Source organism: Opisthocomus hoazin, chromosome 7, assembly GCF_030867145.1.
Source record: "Opisthocomus hoazin isolate bOpiHoa1 chromosome 7, bOpiHoa1.hap1, whole genome shotgun sequence".
Classification (NCBI taxonomy): Eukaryota; Metazoa; Chordata; class Aves; order Opisthocomiformes; family Opisthocomidae; genus Opisthocomus; species Opisthocomus hoazin.
In genome coordinates, this window is record NC_134420.1 from 55,210,857 (window position 1) to 55,231,831 (window position 20,975).

At 38.0% G+C, this 20,975-nt stretch overlaps 1 protein-coding gene across 1 annotated transcript in view; it reads right to left on the reverse strand.

Annotated features, from left to right (window-relative positions):
- The window catches only part of EFCAB11 (EF-hand calcium binding domain 11), a 69,999-nt gene extending 49,276 nt beyond the window's left edge, over window positions 1-20,723 (reverse strand). Inside the window, exons 1-4 of the mRNA XM_075427327.1 lie at window positions 20,634-20,723; window positions 16,719-16,764; window positions 13,563-13,659; window positions 12,091-12,177 (exon numbers count right to left, since the gene is read on the reverse strand). Of these exons, the coding sequence (XP_075283442.1) occupies window positions 12,091-12,177; window positions 13,563-13,659; window positions 16,719-16,764; window positions 20,634-20,660 (257 nt within the window). The 5' untranslated portion in view covers window positions 20,661-20,723. The remainder of the gene's footprint in view (window positions 1-12,090; window positions 12,178-13,562; window positions 13,660-16,718; window positions 16,765-20,633) is intronic.
- Between the last annotated feature and the right edge of the window lie 252 nt (window positions 20,724-20,975).

The following is a 20,975-nucleotide window of genomic DNA, read 5'->3' on the forward strand; positions in this document are numbered from 1 at the left end:
TTAGAAAGGCTTTTGATACTGCCCCTCACAGCATCCTTCTGGACAAGTTGTCCAACTGTGGGATGAGCAAGTTTACAGTGAGCTGGGTGAAGAACGGGCTGAAAGTAAGAGCTCAAAGGATTGTAGTGAATTGGGCTACATCTGGCTGGCAACTGGTTACCAGAGGTGTTCCTCAGGGTTCAATTCTAGGGCCAGTTCTGTTCAATATATTTATCAACAATCTGGATGCAGGAGTTGAATGCATCATTAGCAAATTTGCTGATGATACCAAGCTGTTGACTCCCTTGAGGGACAGGAGGCCTTGCAGAGGGATATAGACAGAATAGAGCATTGGGCTATGATTAATGGGATGAAGTTTAACAAGTCCAAATACTGGATTCCACACCTAGTACGGAGTAAAGCCACACAGAAGTATAAATTGGGTGAGGAGTGGCTGGAGTGCTGCCCTGCAGAAAGAGAGCTGGGGATGCTGGCTGACAGCAGGCTCAGCAGGAGTCAGGAGGATGCCCTGGCAGCCAAGAGGGCAAATCCCATCCTGGGGTGCATCAAACACAGCATAACTGCCTGGCCAAAAGAGGTGATTGTCCTGCTGTATTCAGTGTTGGTGTGGCCTCACCTTGAGCACTGTGTGCAGTTCTGGGCCCCACAATTTAAGAATGATGTGAAGGTCCTTGAACGCATCCAGAGGAGGGCAATAAAGCTGGTACAAGCGCTGGAAGGAATGTCCTACGAGGAGCAGCTAAGGACTTTGGGCTTGTCTAGTTTGGAGAAAAGGACTCTGAGGGGCAACCTCACTGATCTCTACAGGTCCCTGAGGAGGGGATGTGGAGAGGGAGGTGCCGAGTTCTTCTCCCTGGTATCCAGTGATAGGACACACGGGAATGGTTCAAAGCTGCACCAGGGGAGGTTTAGCATGGACATTAGGAAGCATTTCTTTACCGAGAGCGTGGTCAAATCCTGGAATAGGCCTCCTGGAGAGGTGGTTGATGCCGCAAGCCTGTCAGTGTTTAAGAGGCATTTGAACAATGCCCTTAACAACATGCTTTAACTTTTGGTCAGCCTTGAACTGGTCAAGCGGCTGGACTAGATGCTTGTTGTAGGTCCCTTCCAATGGAAACAGTTTATACTGTTCTATTGATTAAAGTAAAAAATATAAAAAAATATCTGGTTTTCAGTTTATCAGCATACACTACAGATTACACTACAAATAAAAAATGCAGTTTATTTTGCTAAAAAACTTTTATTCTGAACACTGGAGAAATATCTACATTTAATAAAAAGTATGCTCTGAAAAAGCTTGAGGAACATTTGCTCCTTGAGGGCAGAGGTTCAGCTTTGGATGAAAATGAACAAGAATTGTTGTAATCTGATGGCTGTTTAATAGTTTATTTAAAATTAGTTTAGTGGGGTCAGTCTTTTTCCCCGTTTCCATCAGCCAATGCCATTAAAAATTAATCAGCATCTGTGTAGGTATTCTATGTAAAGAGATCACCACACTGAATAAATTTAAGCTACCGCCAAAAGAACTGATTCACATTTGAGGCATGTTGGCAGTTGAGGAGGAAAAAAAAAACCCCAAAAAACACCCCAAAAAAACACCCACTATCTGGGCTGTTATTGTTCCAGATGTTATTCACAATAAAAAGAATTTAATCTTTGATATTGTGAATTTTGTCTATTTTACAGCTGCCACATTCTAATATTTTTTATTGTATGTCACAGTTTTATCCTATCTGAAAGAAACTACCTTTAAAAGAGAGCCCTGTAGATATGACCAGCTATGCACTTGTTGTGACATTAACACATTTTAATAAGTTATAATACCATGGATGTATTCTGGTAACTGTTCACATGCATATCCCTACTCCACAGCTATGCAAAATAAATTGGATTCATGTGAACTAAGAATGGTTTATGTTAAAACAAGTTTACACTTCAAGGACCAATGAAAGAAGGCCAGCATGAACAGCGGGAATGATAACTAAAAGGCATGAACCAGTGACTTAAATTTGTTAACCTAAGTGCAAACAGTTGTTTGTACATATCCTCAAAAATACAAAATCAAAAATTTTTAATGCAAATATGAACTTAATTTAAATTACTAACTTTAAAAAATATTGTAAGGTTTATTACATGTAATATTTTTTCCCAAATTAGACAAACTCAGAAGGAATGAGCGTGTAAATGTGTGGCATACTGTATAACACCCGCGTGCTAGATTTTGTTCTCAAACCTGAAAAAATTCATATGTGTGTTTATGTCAATTGTTTTAGCAGTTCCTTTCTCTTTAAAGTGATACACTAAAAAGTTCAAAATTATAAACCAATTTTCTGGAGGATTGGGAAAATAGATAGACCTGTGTCGTAACTGCTAGAAAATATATGTAAAATTTTTTTTAGGATTATTTGGTTTCAGATTTATTTATAGTGAAAGCTCCATGCTATCACTAGATGTGAAATAGATGTAGAATGGCTCACTGCTCCATAGGAAGAGTATGCCCAGTTCCTGCAGGATTTAGCTAGTGATGTTTTTATCAGACAAGTGTTAGAATGAAATAATAATTTGAATTTACAAATCGGCTAGAATGGAATTAATTTTCTCCACAGTAGCACAAATGGTGTTGTGTTTTGGATCTGTGACTAGAACAGTGTTGATAACATACCAGTGTTTTGGCTACTGCTGAGCATTGTTTGCACAGCCTTCAGGCTTTCTTTTTCCCACTTTGCTCCCCTACTGAGTAGGCTGGAGGTGGGCAAGAAGTTACAAGGGGACGCAGATGGGACAGCTTACCCAATTCGACCAAAGGGACATTCCATACCATATGAAATTTGTTGTTCATGCTGTAAGAGACTTGTGATATCACCTATTGTTGCCATAAAAGAAAGGCTGAGAGAGTTGAGGCCATTCAGCCTAGAGAAGAGAAGGCTCCAGGGAGACCTTTTTGCAGCCTTGCGACATAGAAAGGGGGCTATAAGACAGATGCAGAGAGAATTTGCACCAAGGGGCAACAGTTTTAAAATGAAAGAGAGTAGATTTAGATTAAGACCATAGATTTAGATTGGCTATAAGGAAGACATTCTTTACTATGAGGGTGGTGAGGTACAGGAACAGGTTGCCCAGAGAAGCTGTAGCTGCCCCCTCCATGTAAGCGTTCAAGGCCAGGCTGGATGGGGCTTTGAGCAACCTGGTCTAGTGGAAGGTGTCCCTGCCCATGGCAGGGGGATTGGAACTGGGTGATCTTTAAAGGTCCCTTCCAACCCAAACCATTCTATGCCACCATGCTCAGCAACAAAAGCTTGGGGAAAGGACAAGAAAAGTGGGGATGTTTGTGGTTATGGTGTTTATATTCTTAAGTAACCGTTAGGTCTGTTGCTTTCCAGGAAGAAGCTAAACATCTGCCTGCGGATGAGAAGTAGTGAACAAATTCCATATTCTGCTTTGCTGCATGTGCAGCTTTGCTTCACTCATTGAAGCGTCCTTATCTCAACCCACGAGTTTTCTTGCTCTTGTTCTTCTGATTCTCTCTGCCATCCCACGGTAGGGGCAGTTAGTGAGTTACTGGGTGGCTGCTTAATTGCTGGCCAGGGTCAACCCACTACAAGTAGCAAATCATGTTATTAAGTAACTGGTTTACAAAATTGGTAACAGAGTTATAGATAGGAAGAACAACCCAAAACCCATTATTAATATTACCCAGAAGATACATCTATCATTAGGTACTAGCTCAGGATTCTCTACAAAACGTTGTCAACCATACTTGTTTTTTCACAGTGTCACCCCACTTAGGCAGAACACATAAAGGCTTAACTGCACAACACTTCCCTGTGTAATGCATCATCAAATAGGTACTGCCTTGAAAAAGAAGAACTTGCATTACCGTACAGCTTCTAAATATAAAAAAATCACTCGATTTGACTCTTGTCCCCCTGAACATCCTTAGTACATTTTTAGATTAATTTCGAGAATCTCTTTTTTTCCCCAGTTCCTCTCATTTCTTATTTCACAAGAGTGAAACACAGTGTGTATTATAAGATTGCTGTTGGATTTTTGTCCACCTCACAAATGCCAGCTAAAGACAGGTCAGAGAATCTGTTGGATTATTTTTACTTTTTGGGTTCCTGGAGTGAAATACTGGTTACAGAAAAACTGTCTTAATTCCAGTCCCTGATAGGAGATAGTAAATAAAGATTCTGAGCCAGGTCCTTCACACTTTGATGTTCAGTCTGGTTTACCATGTTATTTCACCAGTTTCAGGGCAATGGTATATTATTTGTGGGCATAGGACAAGGTTTTAACCGATAATATGAAAAAAAAGTACATACACTGATATGCATGGGTAGACAAAAAATGAATCTTTTCTATTAGAGATGGTTCTCAAGAGATAAGGAAAAAGACTTGTATAGGTGATGAAGTGTGCTAATATGAAAGGCTACGAGTCAGTTGCTCAAGAAACAAGAACAACAAAGGAATAAACTACTGCAGGCATCACCAGAGCTGGAATGACATTGTACTGTGTACTATGTTTCCATGGCAACTAGCCATAGGAAGATGAATGTCTCATATTCACTGTGCTCTGCAGTACATGTCTATAAATCAAACTTGCATAAAAGAGCATAAGATTTCTTCCACAGGGTGGCTCTGAAAACCAGGTTATTTTCTCATTACTAGATAATTACATGAAAGAAATACGAGACAATTAGGTCATTTTTTGTATGGAAAGTACCAATACATACAGAAGTACTAATATACCTCTAGTGTGTGATCCTATCAATCTAAAGGCACAGCAGCATAAAACACAGACCATGAATGCCCTCTTTTCTGCCTTAAGATCTAATTTATGCTTGCTAGCTTTTAAAAACTGTATGAGACTTTTCTGTCCACTTTTGGTTTGTAAGACATTTTTCATCATTTATAGGGTTCACTCACAGTCGCATGTGATTGGTTTTTAGCTTACTTACATTACTACTTCCATTATCATGGTCTAAGGATTTAGCATACAAATAACCTATTTTTTCTAAACAAATGGCACAGCTAAGACAAATATTTTCTCAGCAGCAGTAATTAATATTGTATAATTCAAATATGACATATTCACCGCAGAAAAGGAAAACAGTACTTGAAATATTTTTTAAGAATTTGAATCCCACTTTAAAAGACAACTTGTCCACCTACAGACAGCCATTTATCACAAATTATTATTGTAAAGGACTTGTCACATTTCATATCATGTCGCTACATGCAGAACAGCAGCACTATTATAATGAAATCCTTGAGTGTGCTACCCATGAGAAAGAGCCCCATCATGCAAGAACATATGATCACACCATTTACCTTAGCAGGTACTTTTGCTACTCCTATGTCAAGAATGTTCAGGTTTTATGGTATGATGACATTTTAATCAAGTGCACAGCAGGTGCATGATAAGCACTTGAGCATTTTGTACAATATAACTGCAATATTAGCTCAGAAACAATGAATGTTACACTACTGGCAAGAGTGTGGTCAGTTAATACAACCAAATACAAACTGAAAACTCACATTTTGCAAACTTTAGAAACAGCTAAATACAGTATGTTTGTAAGAAAATAATACCTCAGGAGAAAGAATGTCTACATTAAATATTAGTTTATCAGTATGAGATGAAATATATTTATGTTTGGTCCTATTCCCATGGAATTAAGAAAAAATCCCAACCAAACCACCAACATAATATACTTAGAAACACTGCTGAATTGTCTTCTTTCTTTCATAAAATACAGCGTTTAACACCACTCCGTCCTGAAGCTTTACTAACAACTTAAATAAATTCACTACACCTTTATCCATTTACAAAAGAATATAGAATGTTAAAGTAAAGCAGGGATATTAACTGTATGTTTCATAGCCCTGTATTCCAGTAAACACAGTACAGCCATGTCTAGTAATGGGCCACAAACTCTGCTGAGTTCGCAAGGTTTGAGGACTGAGGCTTGTCAGCCTTTGTCTGAATTTGCTTGACCTGCCTGCAGCTTTTGCTCCCTTTATCTGTAACAGCAGTTCTTTTAAGGACCAGGTGGTTATAGAATCATAGAATCATAGAATCATAGAAAGTTTTGGGTTGGAAGGGACCCCTAGAGGTCATCTAGTCCAACCCCCCCGCATTGAGTATGGATACCACTAACTAGATCAGGTTGCTCAGAGCCCTGTCCAACCTGGTCTTGAATGTTTCCAGGGATGGGGCCTCCACTACCTCTCTGGGCAACCCGTTCCAGTGTTTCACAACCCTCATTGTAAAGAATTTCTTCCTTATATCCAGCCTAAACCTACCCTGTTTTAGTTTAAAACCATTACCCCTCGTCCTGTCACTGCTGTCTCTACTAAAAAGATTGTCCCCATCTTTCCTATAGGCTCCCTTTAAGTACTGAAAGGCTGCAATCAGGTCTCCCCACAGCCTTCTCTTCTCCAGGCTAAACAAGCCCAACTCTCTCAGCCTGTCCTCATAGGAGAGGTGCTCCAGCCCTCGGATCATTTTTGTAGCCCTCCTTTGGACCCGCTCCAACAGTTCCATGTCCTTCTTGTGCTGAGGGCTCCAGAGCTGAACGCAGTACTCCAGGTGAGGTCTCACCAGAGCAGAGTAGAGGGGCAGAATCACCTCTCTCGACCTGCTGGCCACGCTTCTCTTGATGCAGCCCAGGACACGGTTGGCCCACATTGCCGGCTCATGTCCAGCCTTTCGTCTATCAGTACCCCCAAGTCCCTCTCAGCAGAGCTACTCTCGATCCTTTCATCTCCCAGCCTGTTCTGATACCAGGGATTACCCCGACCCAAGTGTAGGACCTTGCACTTGGCCTTGTTGAACCTCATGAGGTTCACACAGGCCCACCTCTCCAGCTTGTCCAGGTCCCTCTGGATGGCATCCCATCCTTCTGGTGTCTCGACCGTACCACTCAGCTTGGTGTCATCTGCAAACTTGCTGAGGGTACACTCGATGTCGCTGTCCATGTCATTGATGAATATATTGAACAGCACCGGTCCCAGTACGGACCCCTGAGGGACTCCACTCGTCACTGGTCTCCATCTGGACATTGAGCCGTTGACCACTACCCTTTGGCTGCGACCATCCAACCAATTCCTTATCCACCGAAGGGTCCACCCATCAAATCCATGGCTCTCCAATTTAGAGAGAAGGATGTTGTGGGGGACCGTGTCAAAGGCTTTACAAAAATCCAGATAGATGACAACCATAGGTTTTCCCTTGTCCACCCTTGTTGTTACACCATCATAGAAAGCCACTAGGTTGGTGAGGCAGGACTTGCCCTTGGTGAAGCCATGCTGGCTGTCTCAAATCACCTCCCGGGCCTCCATGTGCCTTAGCATATCTTCTAGGAGGATCTGTTCCATGATCTTCCCAGGCACAGAGGTGAGGCTGACACGTCGGTAGTTCCCAGGGTCTTCCTTTCTACCCTTTTTGAAAAGGGGCACAATGTTTCCCTCTTTCCAGTCACTGGGAACTTCCCCTGACTGCCATGACTTTTTAAATATCATGGAGAGTGGCTTGGCAACTACGTCAGCCAGTTCCCTCAGGACTCTGGGATGCATCTCATCATTATGCCTAGTTCCTTCTTATCTTTATACAGTATAAATATAGCTTTATATAGACAGTAGTAACAATAATTTCTTCTAGGTAAAATGAAATATTTATGACTTTAAGATAATTATGTAGAGAAATACAGACATGGCATGACAGCAGAGGCCTTCAGATGTAAAGACACAGCCTATAGAACAGAGGAGGCCAGGCATGGGATGTTAACATACAGGCCACAGCCTAATACTGAAGAACCAAGACTAAACAACTCACCAATGGTCGGTTAAAGAAATGTAGACACAGGAGCTGGACAAAGATGGTCTTATGGATGACAAAGCAATGAAGAAATATCTAAAACATGCAATATGTGCTATATATAGTAAATTTGGATGCATCGTGGGCTTGCAGATGAATGAAGGAAGAGGAAGGTGTAAACTGTGTTGGAAAACATGTAAAAATTACCCAAAGTGGATGCTAGAGTGAGAGAGAAGAAAACATCAATATGAATGTCATACTCTTCCTGGTGAAGAAATCAGGATAATGGCTATTCACCTTACCATGCCTCCCTTGAACCTGCCAACCTCAGGACCAAGAAGGACAGTGGAAGACTGACAATAACAAGAGAAATAGAGGTAGTTGTTAGCAGGTGTATAACATATTTAACTACATTGGGACCTTTTATAGCATAGTATCCTTTATTTCATTCTTCTTTTAACTATTAAACCTGTACTGATAATAATTCTTTGACTAGACTGCTAAAGTAGGCGTGGTGGTGGTGGGTTGACGGTTGGGCTTGATGATCTTCGAGGTCTTTTCCAAACATAATGACTCTATGATTCTATGATTCTACAAGATTTCCATATAGTAACAATAAATTTTGGCTTTATGTATCAGGTGTGTCTCCTTTCTAGCCGTAAAAAGATTTGAAGCATAACAGTTGTTGTACAGGTAGGTTAGAAAAATAATCCATTATTCTTTAGATTCTTACTATATTATATTAAACATTTTTGTACTATTTTAATATTAATAAAATACATGAATTCCAAATATAATAATTCCATTTTCAAGCCTGAAGTTTTTTAAAATCAATTCAATATGCATGGATGCCGCATTATGAGCATTTTGCAGACCTACAGATCAAGTCTACCTGGTCTGAAAGTTAAATTACTTCAGTGGGATCCTTCATTCTTAATGCAAATCAATTACTGACATTTTTCCGTCCTTGTGTTCTTCACCCGCCTGGACAAGGTCCTGTGCAGCCTGCTGTAGGTGATCCTGCTTCAGCAGGGGGGTTGGACTAGATGACCCACAGAGGTCCCTTCCAACCCCTACCATTCTGTGATTCTGTGATAGCTACAATACCCTTGCTTTCATTTTTATGTCTTAAGAATATGTTGAGAATTATACTCTATAGCAGAAAACAATTCCCTGCTCTGTACGGTAAGTAGAGAAGCTAAGTATTATTTATGTGCCTTTAGCTTTTTTTCCTACTTCACTTCCCTTTCCTTTTAGCCCTTGAGACACTAACCACAGACTTAGCTTATTCTGTAACATTTTACTTCCTTTAAAGTATAAGAAAATAATACACACAACCTCCCAAAGTAAAGGAACCCACCAGTACCTGACATGGTTTGGAGACAGCATTTCCACCAAAGTGAAAATTTTATAAATAAACATTAAAAACCCTTTTCATGTAACAATCTCACAGCACTCTGAAACATACCAATTAAGGGGTTTTTTTCCCTTGTCTCAATATGTCACTATGCTTTACTTTAGATTTGGAATGCTCTTTTGAGTTGTATCTTCTAGTCTTCCCCACTGATCGTATTGTGGTTAACACCACAGAGTGATCACAGTGTACAAACAGCATTCCTTCCAGATGAAATCAAACCGAAAGACGTACTCCAGGCACGCACCCAAAGCACTCCAACTTCCAATGATCATTCAGTCTGTTGACCAGACTAGAATTATAGAATTAGCCCACGTTAACTCCCTCAATGAATGCTATACAGACACTGGGTCCCCAGCATAGACTTCTTGCGCTACAGACCTAATCCCTATGTGCTGTTTTAATTGCTAATATAGATATAGTTTTAGAACTCACACTTGGTCAGAGTCATCCCAGCTGCAGATGCTAAACATCTTACACGTATATGAATTGTCAATTATTTTACTTAACACAAAAGTCATTTAAAAACTATGTTTAGTCTCAAAACTTAATTCTGATCTCTGTACTAAAAAGAGGGAAGAACAAGAAACATATTTACAAAGATGAAAATATATATGCTGTGTTTGTTTTAGCAACCCATTGTAATACAGATTTTGTGCCACAAATACTTTGAAGCTTCTGAAAAATATCTATGTCCAAAATATTTCCTCTGGTTTTCTTTTCATACAGTTTTAATCCAATTGTACAGCTCAGTTTAGGACAAAAGATTTAGCTCTGTTTCCCTACATGAAGTTCAACATACAAATCAGGAGTTAAAAGAAATATCCAAAGAAGGTGTGTACCTAAAAGAGGATTCAGAAGGACTCTAATTTCAAATTACAATTCTGCAGAATTCTTTGCAGATTTGGCCTGTTCAGTCCAAACAAAATCTGTATTACTTATTACTCTTGTGCAATTTCTTTCAAGAGTAGCCAAAGAAACATGTAAACTTGTTGAAAAAGTAATCTTTCTATGTTTCTCTTCAGGTTCCACAGCTCATTCATAAATATGCAACCACAAGTTTCAGTTGCTGGACTGTGGTAATGCTAGCATTAGAGCTACTCTTGATTGTAACCTGTCTTCTTTATCAGACACAGAATATACCATAACTTTTGGCTGAACTTCCCTTCATTTATAAACTCACCATGATTATAATTTAAATTCAAAATTGGGGAGTTTCATTGACTGAAAGATGGGCCAAAAATTTTCAGAACTATTTTACAATACGAAGCTAAGTCTGAATTTATTTGACAATTTTTCAAATGAAAAAGATAATGAAAAAACATATGTAAAAATGCAAAAGAAAACACGATGAACAGCAACTACATAGGCTTTTCTGACTGAAAAAGCACTAATATTCAACAAAAATGTTTTAATCACTGAACAGAAATATTGGACGTTAGACCCTTCACAGAAATCCTTAAAATAAAATATTTAAAAAGAATAATACCTCAAGCTATTCTACTTACATTTTCCTAGTAATTTCTCGACAATATGCCAAAAAGTAATAGCAAAATCATTTGGACATCAAGAAAAATATACCACTTAACTTTTCAAACCCTCTTAAAATAATTACTCTCCTCAAAATATATTCCATCTTTAGTATAAAACCACAAGAGCATCATCTAAGACATTAGACACTCTACACTTCTTTTGTTATTGTATGCCAGTGGCTTGAAAGATGTAAATACCAATACCTGTTCTGCTGTAATGCCTTGTACCATGACTTCAGACAACTGCAAAAAAAGAAAAGCAACCCAAAATCCAACACCACTTCTTAAAGATGGTGGTCAGCAAGCTATCTGATGCCATGTTTTCAAAAGTGAAGGACTTCTCTCAATGACTGAATTACTTCCAAACAAATCATTCACATCACAAAAAGGAAGTTTTAGACTCTGCAATGCAAACGTTATGGGTTTGCATGGCAAGGTTTTGGTAGCAGGGGGGCTATAGGGGTGGCTTCTGTGAGAAGCTACGAGAAGCTTCCCCCACATCTGACAAAGCCAGTGCCAGCTGGCTCTAAGACAGACCTGCCACTGGCCAAGGCCAAGCCAATCAGCAACGGTGGTAGTGCCTCTGTGACAACATACTTAAGAAAGGCGAGGAAAAAACTCTGGGGTGAAACGGCAAGGTAGAGAGAGGAGTGAGACTGTGCGAGAGAAACAACTCTGCAGACACCAAGGTCAGTGAAGCAGGAGGAGGGACAGTGATAGAGTAGATTTGGTGGGCACCTGGCATTTATCCAGGTCAAACAAAAACAGCTATGTTTTCCAAAGCAACTTTTTAAATAATGTTTACTGGCAACTGCAGAGGTAAGACAATTTTTTTATGATCTGCAAATTACTCTCAAAACTTTATCCTTTCACTTCTGAGCCAATCTTACCTTGCAAGAAATCTCATCACTACTGCCTCGCAATATGCTCTACAGTTTAACTGAATTTTTCAAGAGACAGCTCTTGAATGCACATTTCTTGATTACAGGAGGAAAATGTAAAACTAAATTATTTTAGACTTCCTAAGAAACAGTACAGGCAACAAACTACTTTCTGTATCTGGTAATATTTGTTTTAATTATAGTAATTATTTTTATTATTTCTATTTATAAAATTTATAGTAATTATTACATTATTTAAACATATTCTTCTATTTATATTTATTATTACAGGCACTGAAACAGTAATGTGCTGAAGCTTATATATTCAGCTGCATAAAGCTTATATATTCAGTTGCCTGATAGACTGTAATCATTTCAATTAACTGAAATATATACAACAAAAAGCCTGCTATCCAGGAATAAGGATTTCTCTGTTGATCCTACCTGAAGGCTTCAACTATGAATCTTTCAGATAACTCAGAATAAACAGAATTGAATGCTTTCTTGAAGTCTTCCAACGTAAAAAATCCTCTACCTTCTAAATGAAAATTAGGCAAGAGAAAAATAATACAAATGAAGGGTTTTTTTAAACTACTCAATACAATTATGTTTGCATGTGAGCTAATCAATTCACATTTCTGAAACTATTACACACTCTTTAAGCTACTGTATTTGCAAAATATTTTAGGATGGCTACATTCCGTAGATGAACCATCCAAGAAAGATTTTATACTGACAATTCTTTTTTTGCCACCGTGAACCCTGTTTCAAAGTACTGTGCCTACAACATCTACAACTCTCTTATTTAAGTTTTAATTTTAAAAGCAGACATTTTGCATTTAAAATTTCAGATTTGTAAAACTTTGAAAATATAAACTCTAAAATATGCAAAATTACATTTTAAATCTATCATTTTCATTGACATCTTAGTTGCTCTGAGCATTGTTTCAAAAGTTTTCTGTCATAAAAAATTTCTCCTTCAGTTTAATCCTGCTGCAGACTTCAGATCCTCAATACATTATATCAAAGTAATATCAACTGATCAGTCACTTAGGTTATGAATTCACTTCCAGTTCCAACTGGAAAATACAGCATCTCAAACAGGGCTATTGCAGATTGCGTGCAGCAGATAGCAAGACAAACAAAAGCACGGTGCTTAAACCAGTTAAGTCCTTTGAAATAACTCACTAAAAATAACACTTCAAAAGCTACTTCTAGTTCATGGCAAAAAGCTGAGTGGATGCTTATCTGATCATTCCAACAACTGACCTGCCATATGTTTCACTTGACCTCTTTTCAAGGACCGTAGTCCTATCTTAGGTCAGGAAGAAAAAGGCAAAGGATCTTCTGAATGTTCATTAGCTCAGAGGCCCCTCATGAAGTTTTCCTTTTTTCAGTTTGGTGATGCGAGCTCCCCTGCTGTCTAGGAGGAACGAAAAAGAATCACCACATCTACTTCTCAGTAAGAGTGAGAAAAAATCCTTGTTGCTTTGGTTTCCCTTCCTTGGTCTATCATGAGAAGTAAGAGAGATCTATAGCCATCACCAGAGACAGAAATCCATAAAATCTGTGGCATAAATAAGCGAGTGGAGATATATGAGTATGAGTAACAGAGAAATAATGAGAGGCAGTAACAGCAAGTAGGTAGGGTGAATGACTAGAGATTTCTTTTAACAGCTGAAGGAGCTCATAGTACAACAGACAATCCAGTGCTACCGTGTAGAATGCCACAGCCTACTGACCCTGACTTACTTATAGTAATATCATCATGATCGTTGTTACTCTAGTACTGTTTTACTTAACTTTGCAGCATCCAGGTCATCTCGCCTTGACTTCTTTTTATTTTCTTCAGATGTTCTGTTCTGCTTAATTGTTCTAGAATTACATTAATACTCCAAATATTTAGGAGAAAAAACTTAGCTTGCACATCAAGAGCTATAAATATTTGCCTTGTTTCATTTGTGTATAATCGTGCAGCACTTCTGAGATTTGAAAACTTTTCAAATAACAGACCTAGAAAAATGCAAAATATAAATAAATCTCCATGCAAAAAAAGTCAGTTTTATTTTTCTCCTTAAAAATATGAATGACTATGGTCTGAAAACTATGCATAATTTCAATCATATAAATAAACACAAAAAACCCTGAAATAATAGTCTTCAAAGTTAGATCATGATCATGCAAACATTTCAATATCATTTTTCTCACATTTTTTTCCATATTTGAGTACAACACTTCTATTTACTTCTAGTTTTTTCTTCTTGTTACCTGCCATCTTATGTTTCTTTGCACTGGAAAGAAAGGTGGACTTTTCTAAGTCAATAGCACTTGCATGCCACAGATAAAGATCCATGCTGCATAAACAATCTATCTGGCATCATTCCCAGCAGTGAGTGAACTCCGAAATTGTCTAGAACCTCAGATATACATTCCTATGAAATTCATAATAAAATTGAACATAAAACCGGATTGGTTATTCATCCTCTATACTACATGAAAGTCTTTACTTGTACATTTCTCTTGTCCTTCTAATGAACTGAAAGAAATCTAAATGCAAACCTAGCTTGTAAGTACTTAATTGACTATTTCTTCTAAAATCAAAGTAAAGGATAAAAATTAAGAAGCAAAAATCTGCCCCTCAAAACTTCCGGCCTCCCCACAAAACATGCAAAAATCTTCATATAAAAATTCTGCAGACACGTTTTTTTTTAAAAAAATCCCACTTCAGCTCAACATTTAAAGACACCCATATTCTTTTCTCACAATTTTCTAATACATGCTTTATGCTCAATTTAAACAATTTGATTTTCTTCAGAAGGCAACATGACTGCATCCTGTAGGAATTTATCAAATAGCATAACAAAAGCTCTACACTTCTCTTTCTTTTGATTCATTCATATCTTTTTCTTTCTGCAGCAGTTCAAAAGCACAGCTCCTTCAGCTCCACCTGCTGTCTCATTTCAAATCTTAAACTCCAAGCCTACGGATTTCCAGTGTTTCTTTACTTATTTCTTCTTGAAAAATCATATATTAAGAACTGTTACAGTCTCATTTTCCAGGATTACAAAGACTTTCTGCTTTCAACTGCTAGGTTCTGTACATGCACAATTTCTTTAATAACAGAGGTTGCCTAAACATAGTGAACTTGCCTGCGTGAACAGCTTTCCTTTCAATTGGATAACTATGGAAGTGAAATCATAAAAAGCAGTATTAGCTTTCCATCCATTCATTTTTCTCTTTCAGAGTAACATACGAGCCCAGAAAATTATAGTACACCATTTTCCTTTTATAGAATGACTCCTATAATAGAGTGCCGCCTATTCATTGATCTTGAAACTTGGCAATTTATGTGCTACTAGAACAGGCTGTAAAGCTATCTCAGCACACAAAATAGTCATCTTAAAAAATACATCCAAGCCAATTAGGTATTAACAAATCTATGATCTACCTTTATATGGCAGTTCACTATTTTTGGTTCAGGCATTCATATGTTGTTGTTCTCTTGAAAAAAATCTGAGTAAAATCTTTAATCTGTATTTGTGGCCTAACATGAAGATTTACAAGTAAGGGTGTGGTTTAATGAGCATGGGTTTTGGCATCAATGCTAGAATAAACAGAACCAGCCTCCGCAATGTCCTTCAAACGTATTGATACAAATACTTGTGGGGCCGTGCGGCGAAAGGGAGGAGGGAACTTATAGACAAAATCAACTACTTTTTTTGCCACTTCGTTTTTTATATGAATCATTTCTCCAATAAGACTTGCCACACGACCCCACAAACAGATGTATGGGCATAATTGATAAGGTCAAGGACAAGAAAAAAACAAACAGGACTATATAAATGGAAGGGTTGTTACAGAAAGAGATATTTATGGAACTGTGATGTCAGACTCCAGTATTTGCCCAAGTAAACAGTGGAACAGTATCAAAAACCTGACAGAACCTTTTCCACCACTTAACAAGTAGAACACTTAAAATTACTAATTATTTTTCTCTATCACTAATCTACACAATATTGCTATTAAGAAATGCCACTTTGAAAAACAAGAATACGTTCAAGCTAAATGTAACTTACAAGCACTAAAAATACTACAAAACTAAACGAAATCATACTATCCTCTGTAAGAGCCATAGTCAGCTCATTTATAGAATCATAGAATAGAATCATAGAACGATTTAGGTTAGAAAAGACTCTTAAGATCATTGAGTTCAACCTTTACCCTAACACTGCCAACCAAGTCCACCACTAAACCACGTCCCTAAGCACCACATCTCCAGGTCTTGTGAAAACCTCCAGGGATGGTGACTCAACCACTTCCCTGGGCAGCCTGTTCCAATGCTGCACAACCCTTTCAGTGAAGAAATCTTTCCTAATGTCCAATCTAAACCTTCCCTGATGCAACTTCAGGCCATTGCCTCTCATTAGTTGCTACTTGGAAGAATACACCAACACTCACCTCACTACAACCTCCTTTCAGGTAGTTGTAGAGAGCAGTAAGATCCCCCCTCAGCCTCCTTTTCTCCAGACTAAACAATCCCAGCTCCCTCAGCCACTCCTCGTAAAGACTTGTGCTCTAGACCCCTCACCAGTCTCGTTGCCCTTCTCTGGACACGCTCCAGCCCCTCAACGTCCTTCTTGTAGTGAGGGGCCCAAAACTGAACACAGTACTGGAGGTGTGGCCTCACCAGTGTACCAGATCGTACAGGGGCACATTCACCTCCCTACTCCTGCTGGCCACACTGTTCCTGATACAAGCCAGGATGCCGTTGGCCTTCTTGGCCACTTGGGCACACTGCTGGCTCAGGTTCAGTTGGCTGTCAACCAGCACCTCAAGATCCTTTTCCACGAGGCAGCTTTCCAGCCACTCCTCCCCAAGCCTGTAGCGTTGCATGGGGTTGCTGTGATCGAAGAGCAAGACCTGGCACTTGGCCTTGTTGAATCTCATAGAATTATGTACATTATCATTCATCTATATTGCGTTCTTGAAAACTTCCGAGAGTCTAAGCTTCAGATTTTTTAAATTTATAAAAAGGAGTAGAAATCATTAACAGACAGGTGTTTGCATATTACCTGAATTTCGTGGTCTCACAGAAGACATTACTGAATCCACCTCCAACTGGTATACAGAAGATATGCCACAGTGGTTTTCTACAGAAGTAATAAATCTGAACTCCTGTATGATTTCCATTTTCTGTCAATACTACGTGATTTCACTAAATACTGATCTCATAATAATACATACTACGCAACAGTATCATCTATGATACAACAGTATATCTATGGCATTTAAGTAAGAAAATATTATACTCTAATTAAAACAAAACCACCTCTTTTTCATCCTGTAAACTAAGCATATATGTTGTCCCAATAGAAGCGTAAACAATATCCAAATCTTAAACTCCTCATGCTTCAACAAACATGCTGAACTTTATACATATTGGAGTTCAACTACACACAAAGGAACCATAATATTCAAAATTAGCTTTTGCATCATCAGCTCCCAAATTTCTTGTTTCCTTTAAACAATGAAAGAACTTCCATTTCAATATTCAGATTGAAGACCATCTGTTTCTTGAAACCTAGTTTGATCAAAACTCATTTGGTAAATCCATCTAAAACAAAAACTTTTTATAATAAAAAGATAGAGAACAAAAAAATGATAAGAAAATGAAAAAAAAAAAAGAACTGTTTGCATCATCCAGCTTCTACAACAATCCTGAAACCAACCCACTAATCTTTTATGTACTATATCTCTCCTTTACTGTCTTTCAATAGGATCTTACCTCACAATTTTATCTGAGAGGAACACAGGACTGACACTTGCATGTTGATTAGCGTGTTACTAAGATTAACTAACACTCACTAATATTAGTGTGTTACCAAAATTCATTATACTACAGAAGCAAAAAGCTAAACGACATGACGAAAACAAACAAAAAAAAAACTTTTCAGAACTGAATTAGGAGGTGACCAAAAGAACACTGGAAAAGATCTTTGAACATTGTGAATAACAGAAAGGGAGTGTATATCCAAGAAAGCACAGAGGTCCACTTTGGGCTACATTTATACTGTTTTTTAGCATAACAAAGTGCTCATGAATCCAAACTCTCACATTTATGTTATTAGAACACAAGACTGCACATAGATACAGCAGCTGAGACAACTCACATGGGAGGAGACAACATGTCAGCAGTTTCTAGCGCATCCTAAGCATTCCCCATTCTGGAGAACAGACAAGCCAAACATGCCGTGACCAGTTAACCTAAAACTATATTTGGTCTACAACACTTTTCCAATAATACATATAGACCAGGGAGTCCTTCTGAGAAAGCTTTGAGAAGATGTGCCAGAAGAGCAGCTGGAAGTTGTAAGCAGCCCTGAGCTCAGACCGCCCTTCTGCACTCTGGATGTCAGGGTCCCCGGCTGCTGGCATCTTGTTCAGCAGCAGATGCCAACCTACCGGTGTCATGATATGAAGGTATGGGGTTGGGTCAGGGAAAACACTGGACATTTTGTGGGGCCTGGCCTTCTAGGCACAGTATAGAGAGTGTTTTTACTTGGACCTAAATGTAGCAGTACAAGGAATGAAATTTCAGCTGGGGAAACAACATATTTTCATGACTGCTATTCCTGCAGTACCCTTTTCATTCGAAACACTTAACACCTGAATGTGCAGTTAGCCAGCTGAATGGTTGTTGAAATATGAGAGCATTTTAGATCAGTTGAAATAATTTTGGGGAAAAGAGGACCACTGAACCAAAGTTTCAGAGAAAAAAAAAGTATAAGCCCCACAAACATGATTCCCACAATGCTACTAGTTCCCAGAAACGATGATTTTTATATGCTGCTATATCAAATATACATACAGTATCAGTGCAACAATTAGGATAATCTCTATTTTCATGTTTTCTCTAGTTACTTGTCTCAGAAGGCTTCATTTTAAACAGTAGCAAGTTCAGAATCTCTATGAATAACCACACAAAAATATATTTTATAACGTATGATATAGAATTGTTACGACAAATTATTTCAAAAAAGCAAGTGGAGTAGGAATGTGATTCAAATTCTTAGGGTCCACCTTCTCCGGTAAAGAGTTCGTCAATGACATCTAGTGGGTACAGCTGGAATTACTTTTAATTTGTAGAATAAATGAAAACATGACCAAAAAAAAAAAAAGATGCAGCAACAATTTACCAAAAATGCAGTTGCTTGTTTGCAGTCGATAATGCTAAGTAATTGCCATTAATACTGAAAAAATTTATTGTAGTAGGTAGTGTAGTTGAGGAAACAGTTTCACCTTAACTTAAGTAATGCATGTATACCATTCCCTATTTCTTGGGAAAGCTCTTGCAAGTGCTCTCCTTGCCAGGACTGTTCCTAGTGACTTCCAAAGACATACAAGGGCTGTTACGATAGTCTCTGATTTTAATCATTTTGACAACAAAGTAAAATGCATAATAACATGCTCAAGAACTGGATCCTAACAATCAACTTATAGGATTGAAAGTTCTGCTTATGGTTCCTACCTGGTGCACAGAGAAAGGTGTGTTTCTCAGAACTTGATTAATAACTACCCAGATGTTGAAAGGAACACTTACAAGGCCTAGTCATCAGCAAAAGCAAAAGGTGTGGCTGTGCCATAAACCATAGTTAATGCATGTTAGCTAAAGCCATAAAGTATCTGTCGGGTCTTTTAGTACTTCACAATGAGCAATCATTGGGTAAAGAGCAACAGTTGCTGGAATTGGCCCCATTAAAGGAACTAGCAAAACCACTACATGACAGAATCACTCCTGCAACAAACGTTTTAAATTAAGTCCTGTGCAGCTGCACAGACAAAATGGTCTACAACCAGGTGGTCACGGCACTGCCTAGAGACACAGCAAGTGTGACTTGGAACGTTATCAGGAAGAAATAACTAAACCTGCACCTCCTGTCTTCCCAGGAGTCCTCCACTTCTATTCTCTTTCCAAGAAGGAGCTATCAGTGACTTAGGCACAGAACCTGCTTGTTTGCATGCCTTAAGCATGTTTTGAGTACTCCTACTGGAAGAAACATTCAGGGAATCTAGAAGAACATTCAATTTTTACAGGAAGGTAAAAACAGCTAGAAGATAGATAAAAGGTATTTGAGCATTTTCAGACTCTGATTCAGCAGTTAAGACTCACTTTAGAAATCTAAATTATTTTTACATCTGAGTCTAACTCATTGACAATATGTTTACCCACAGATGAAATGTATCAGAGATGACTGTTAAGCCATAATTTCTATGCCAAATATACTTTATAGTATAGCTTGTATAGTATAGTCAAGCTTGTATCGACAGGCCATGAGAGACAAACTCAGACACCCATGTATTTATTTTGAAATCTTGCATGTGTGCTCTTCTTTTGAGATCACTTGTAGTACTAGAATAGAAACATAACTTCCAGAACTACATTAAGTCACATAATTTATCTTGTGTCTTCCTGTGAGTACGCAACACATAATTTCTCTTAATAAATCTTTCTTTTGTTAAGAGTTTTGTACAGCTACAGCTTTGTATCAGAGAACTCAAGACTAAAAAGTCCAACTGTTACTCGAAACCAAAAATAGCTATATTTCTGAGAATACATGTTTATTATTAGGACATGCAGTGTTTCACATGTACTGAAACCACTGAGTAAAGAAATGGAGTGTACCACTAATAAAAACAAAAAATTGATCAATAGAAAGCTAAGTCTCTTATTTCATACATCTTATACACATATGAAATACAATGCATTCTTCTGATCCTCACAGTCTACAGCAGAAAAGGTAGAGGCTTGATTATTTTCTTTTGAAATAAATATGTCCAGATAATTACTTTTAGAATCTATAGGTATTTGTTTACCAAATCAACAGTAATCCACTCCAATTAATGCAGACCAGTAAGTACAAAGAGTTCTCAATAGTGAGACATCTATACAAGCTGCATCTTCAAAATACAAATGAAAAAATACATGCCTTTGAGGGTTTATAACCAACTGACATTACTACAGCAACTTTAAAGTCCTCTCTGCTTAAATAGCCTTTGTTATCTTCATCAGATGCTTCAAAAATCTAGCAAAAGTGATTCGCATTAAAAAACAATACAACTGACCTAGTATTTTTTACTTTGAATAGCTGTTATGGGAAGAATTAAAATGGCACTTGCTGAATAAACCATGCTATTTAAAAAAAACTATTGAAGATTAGTTGCATCTCTGGCAGAGATGTTCATCTACTCTGTTACAGTAGCTGAAAATGTACTGGATCCATTTAATTTTAAATATTTCTCAAGTTAAAATAAAGTTTTCCTACTTCTAG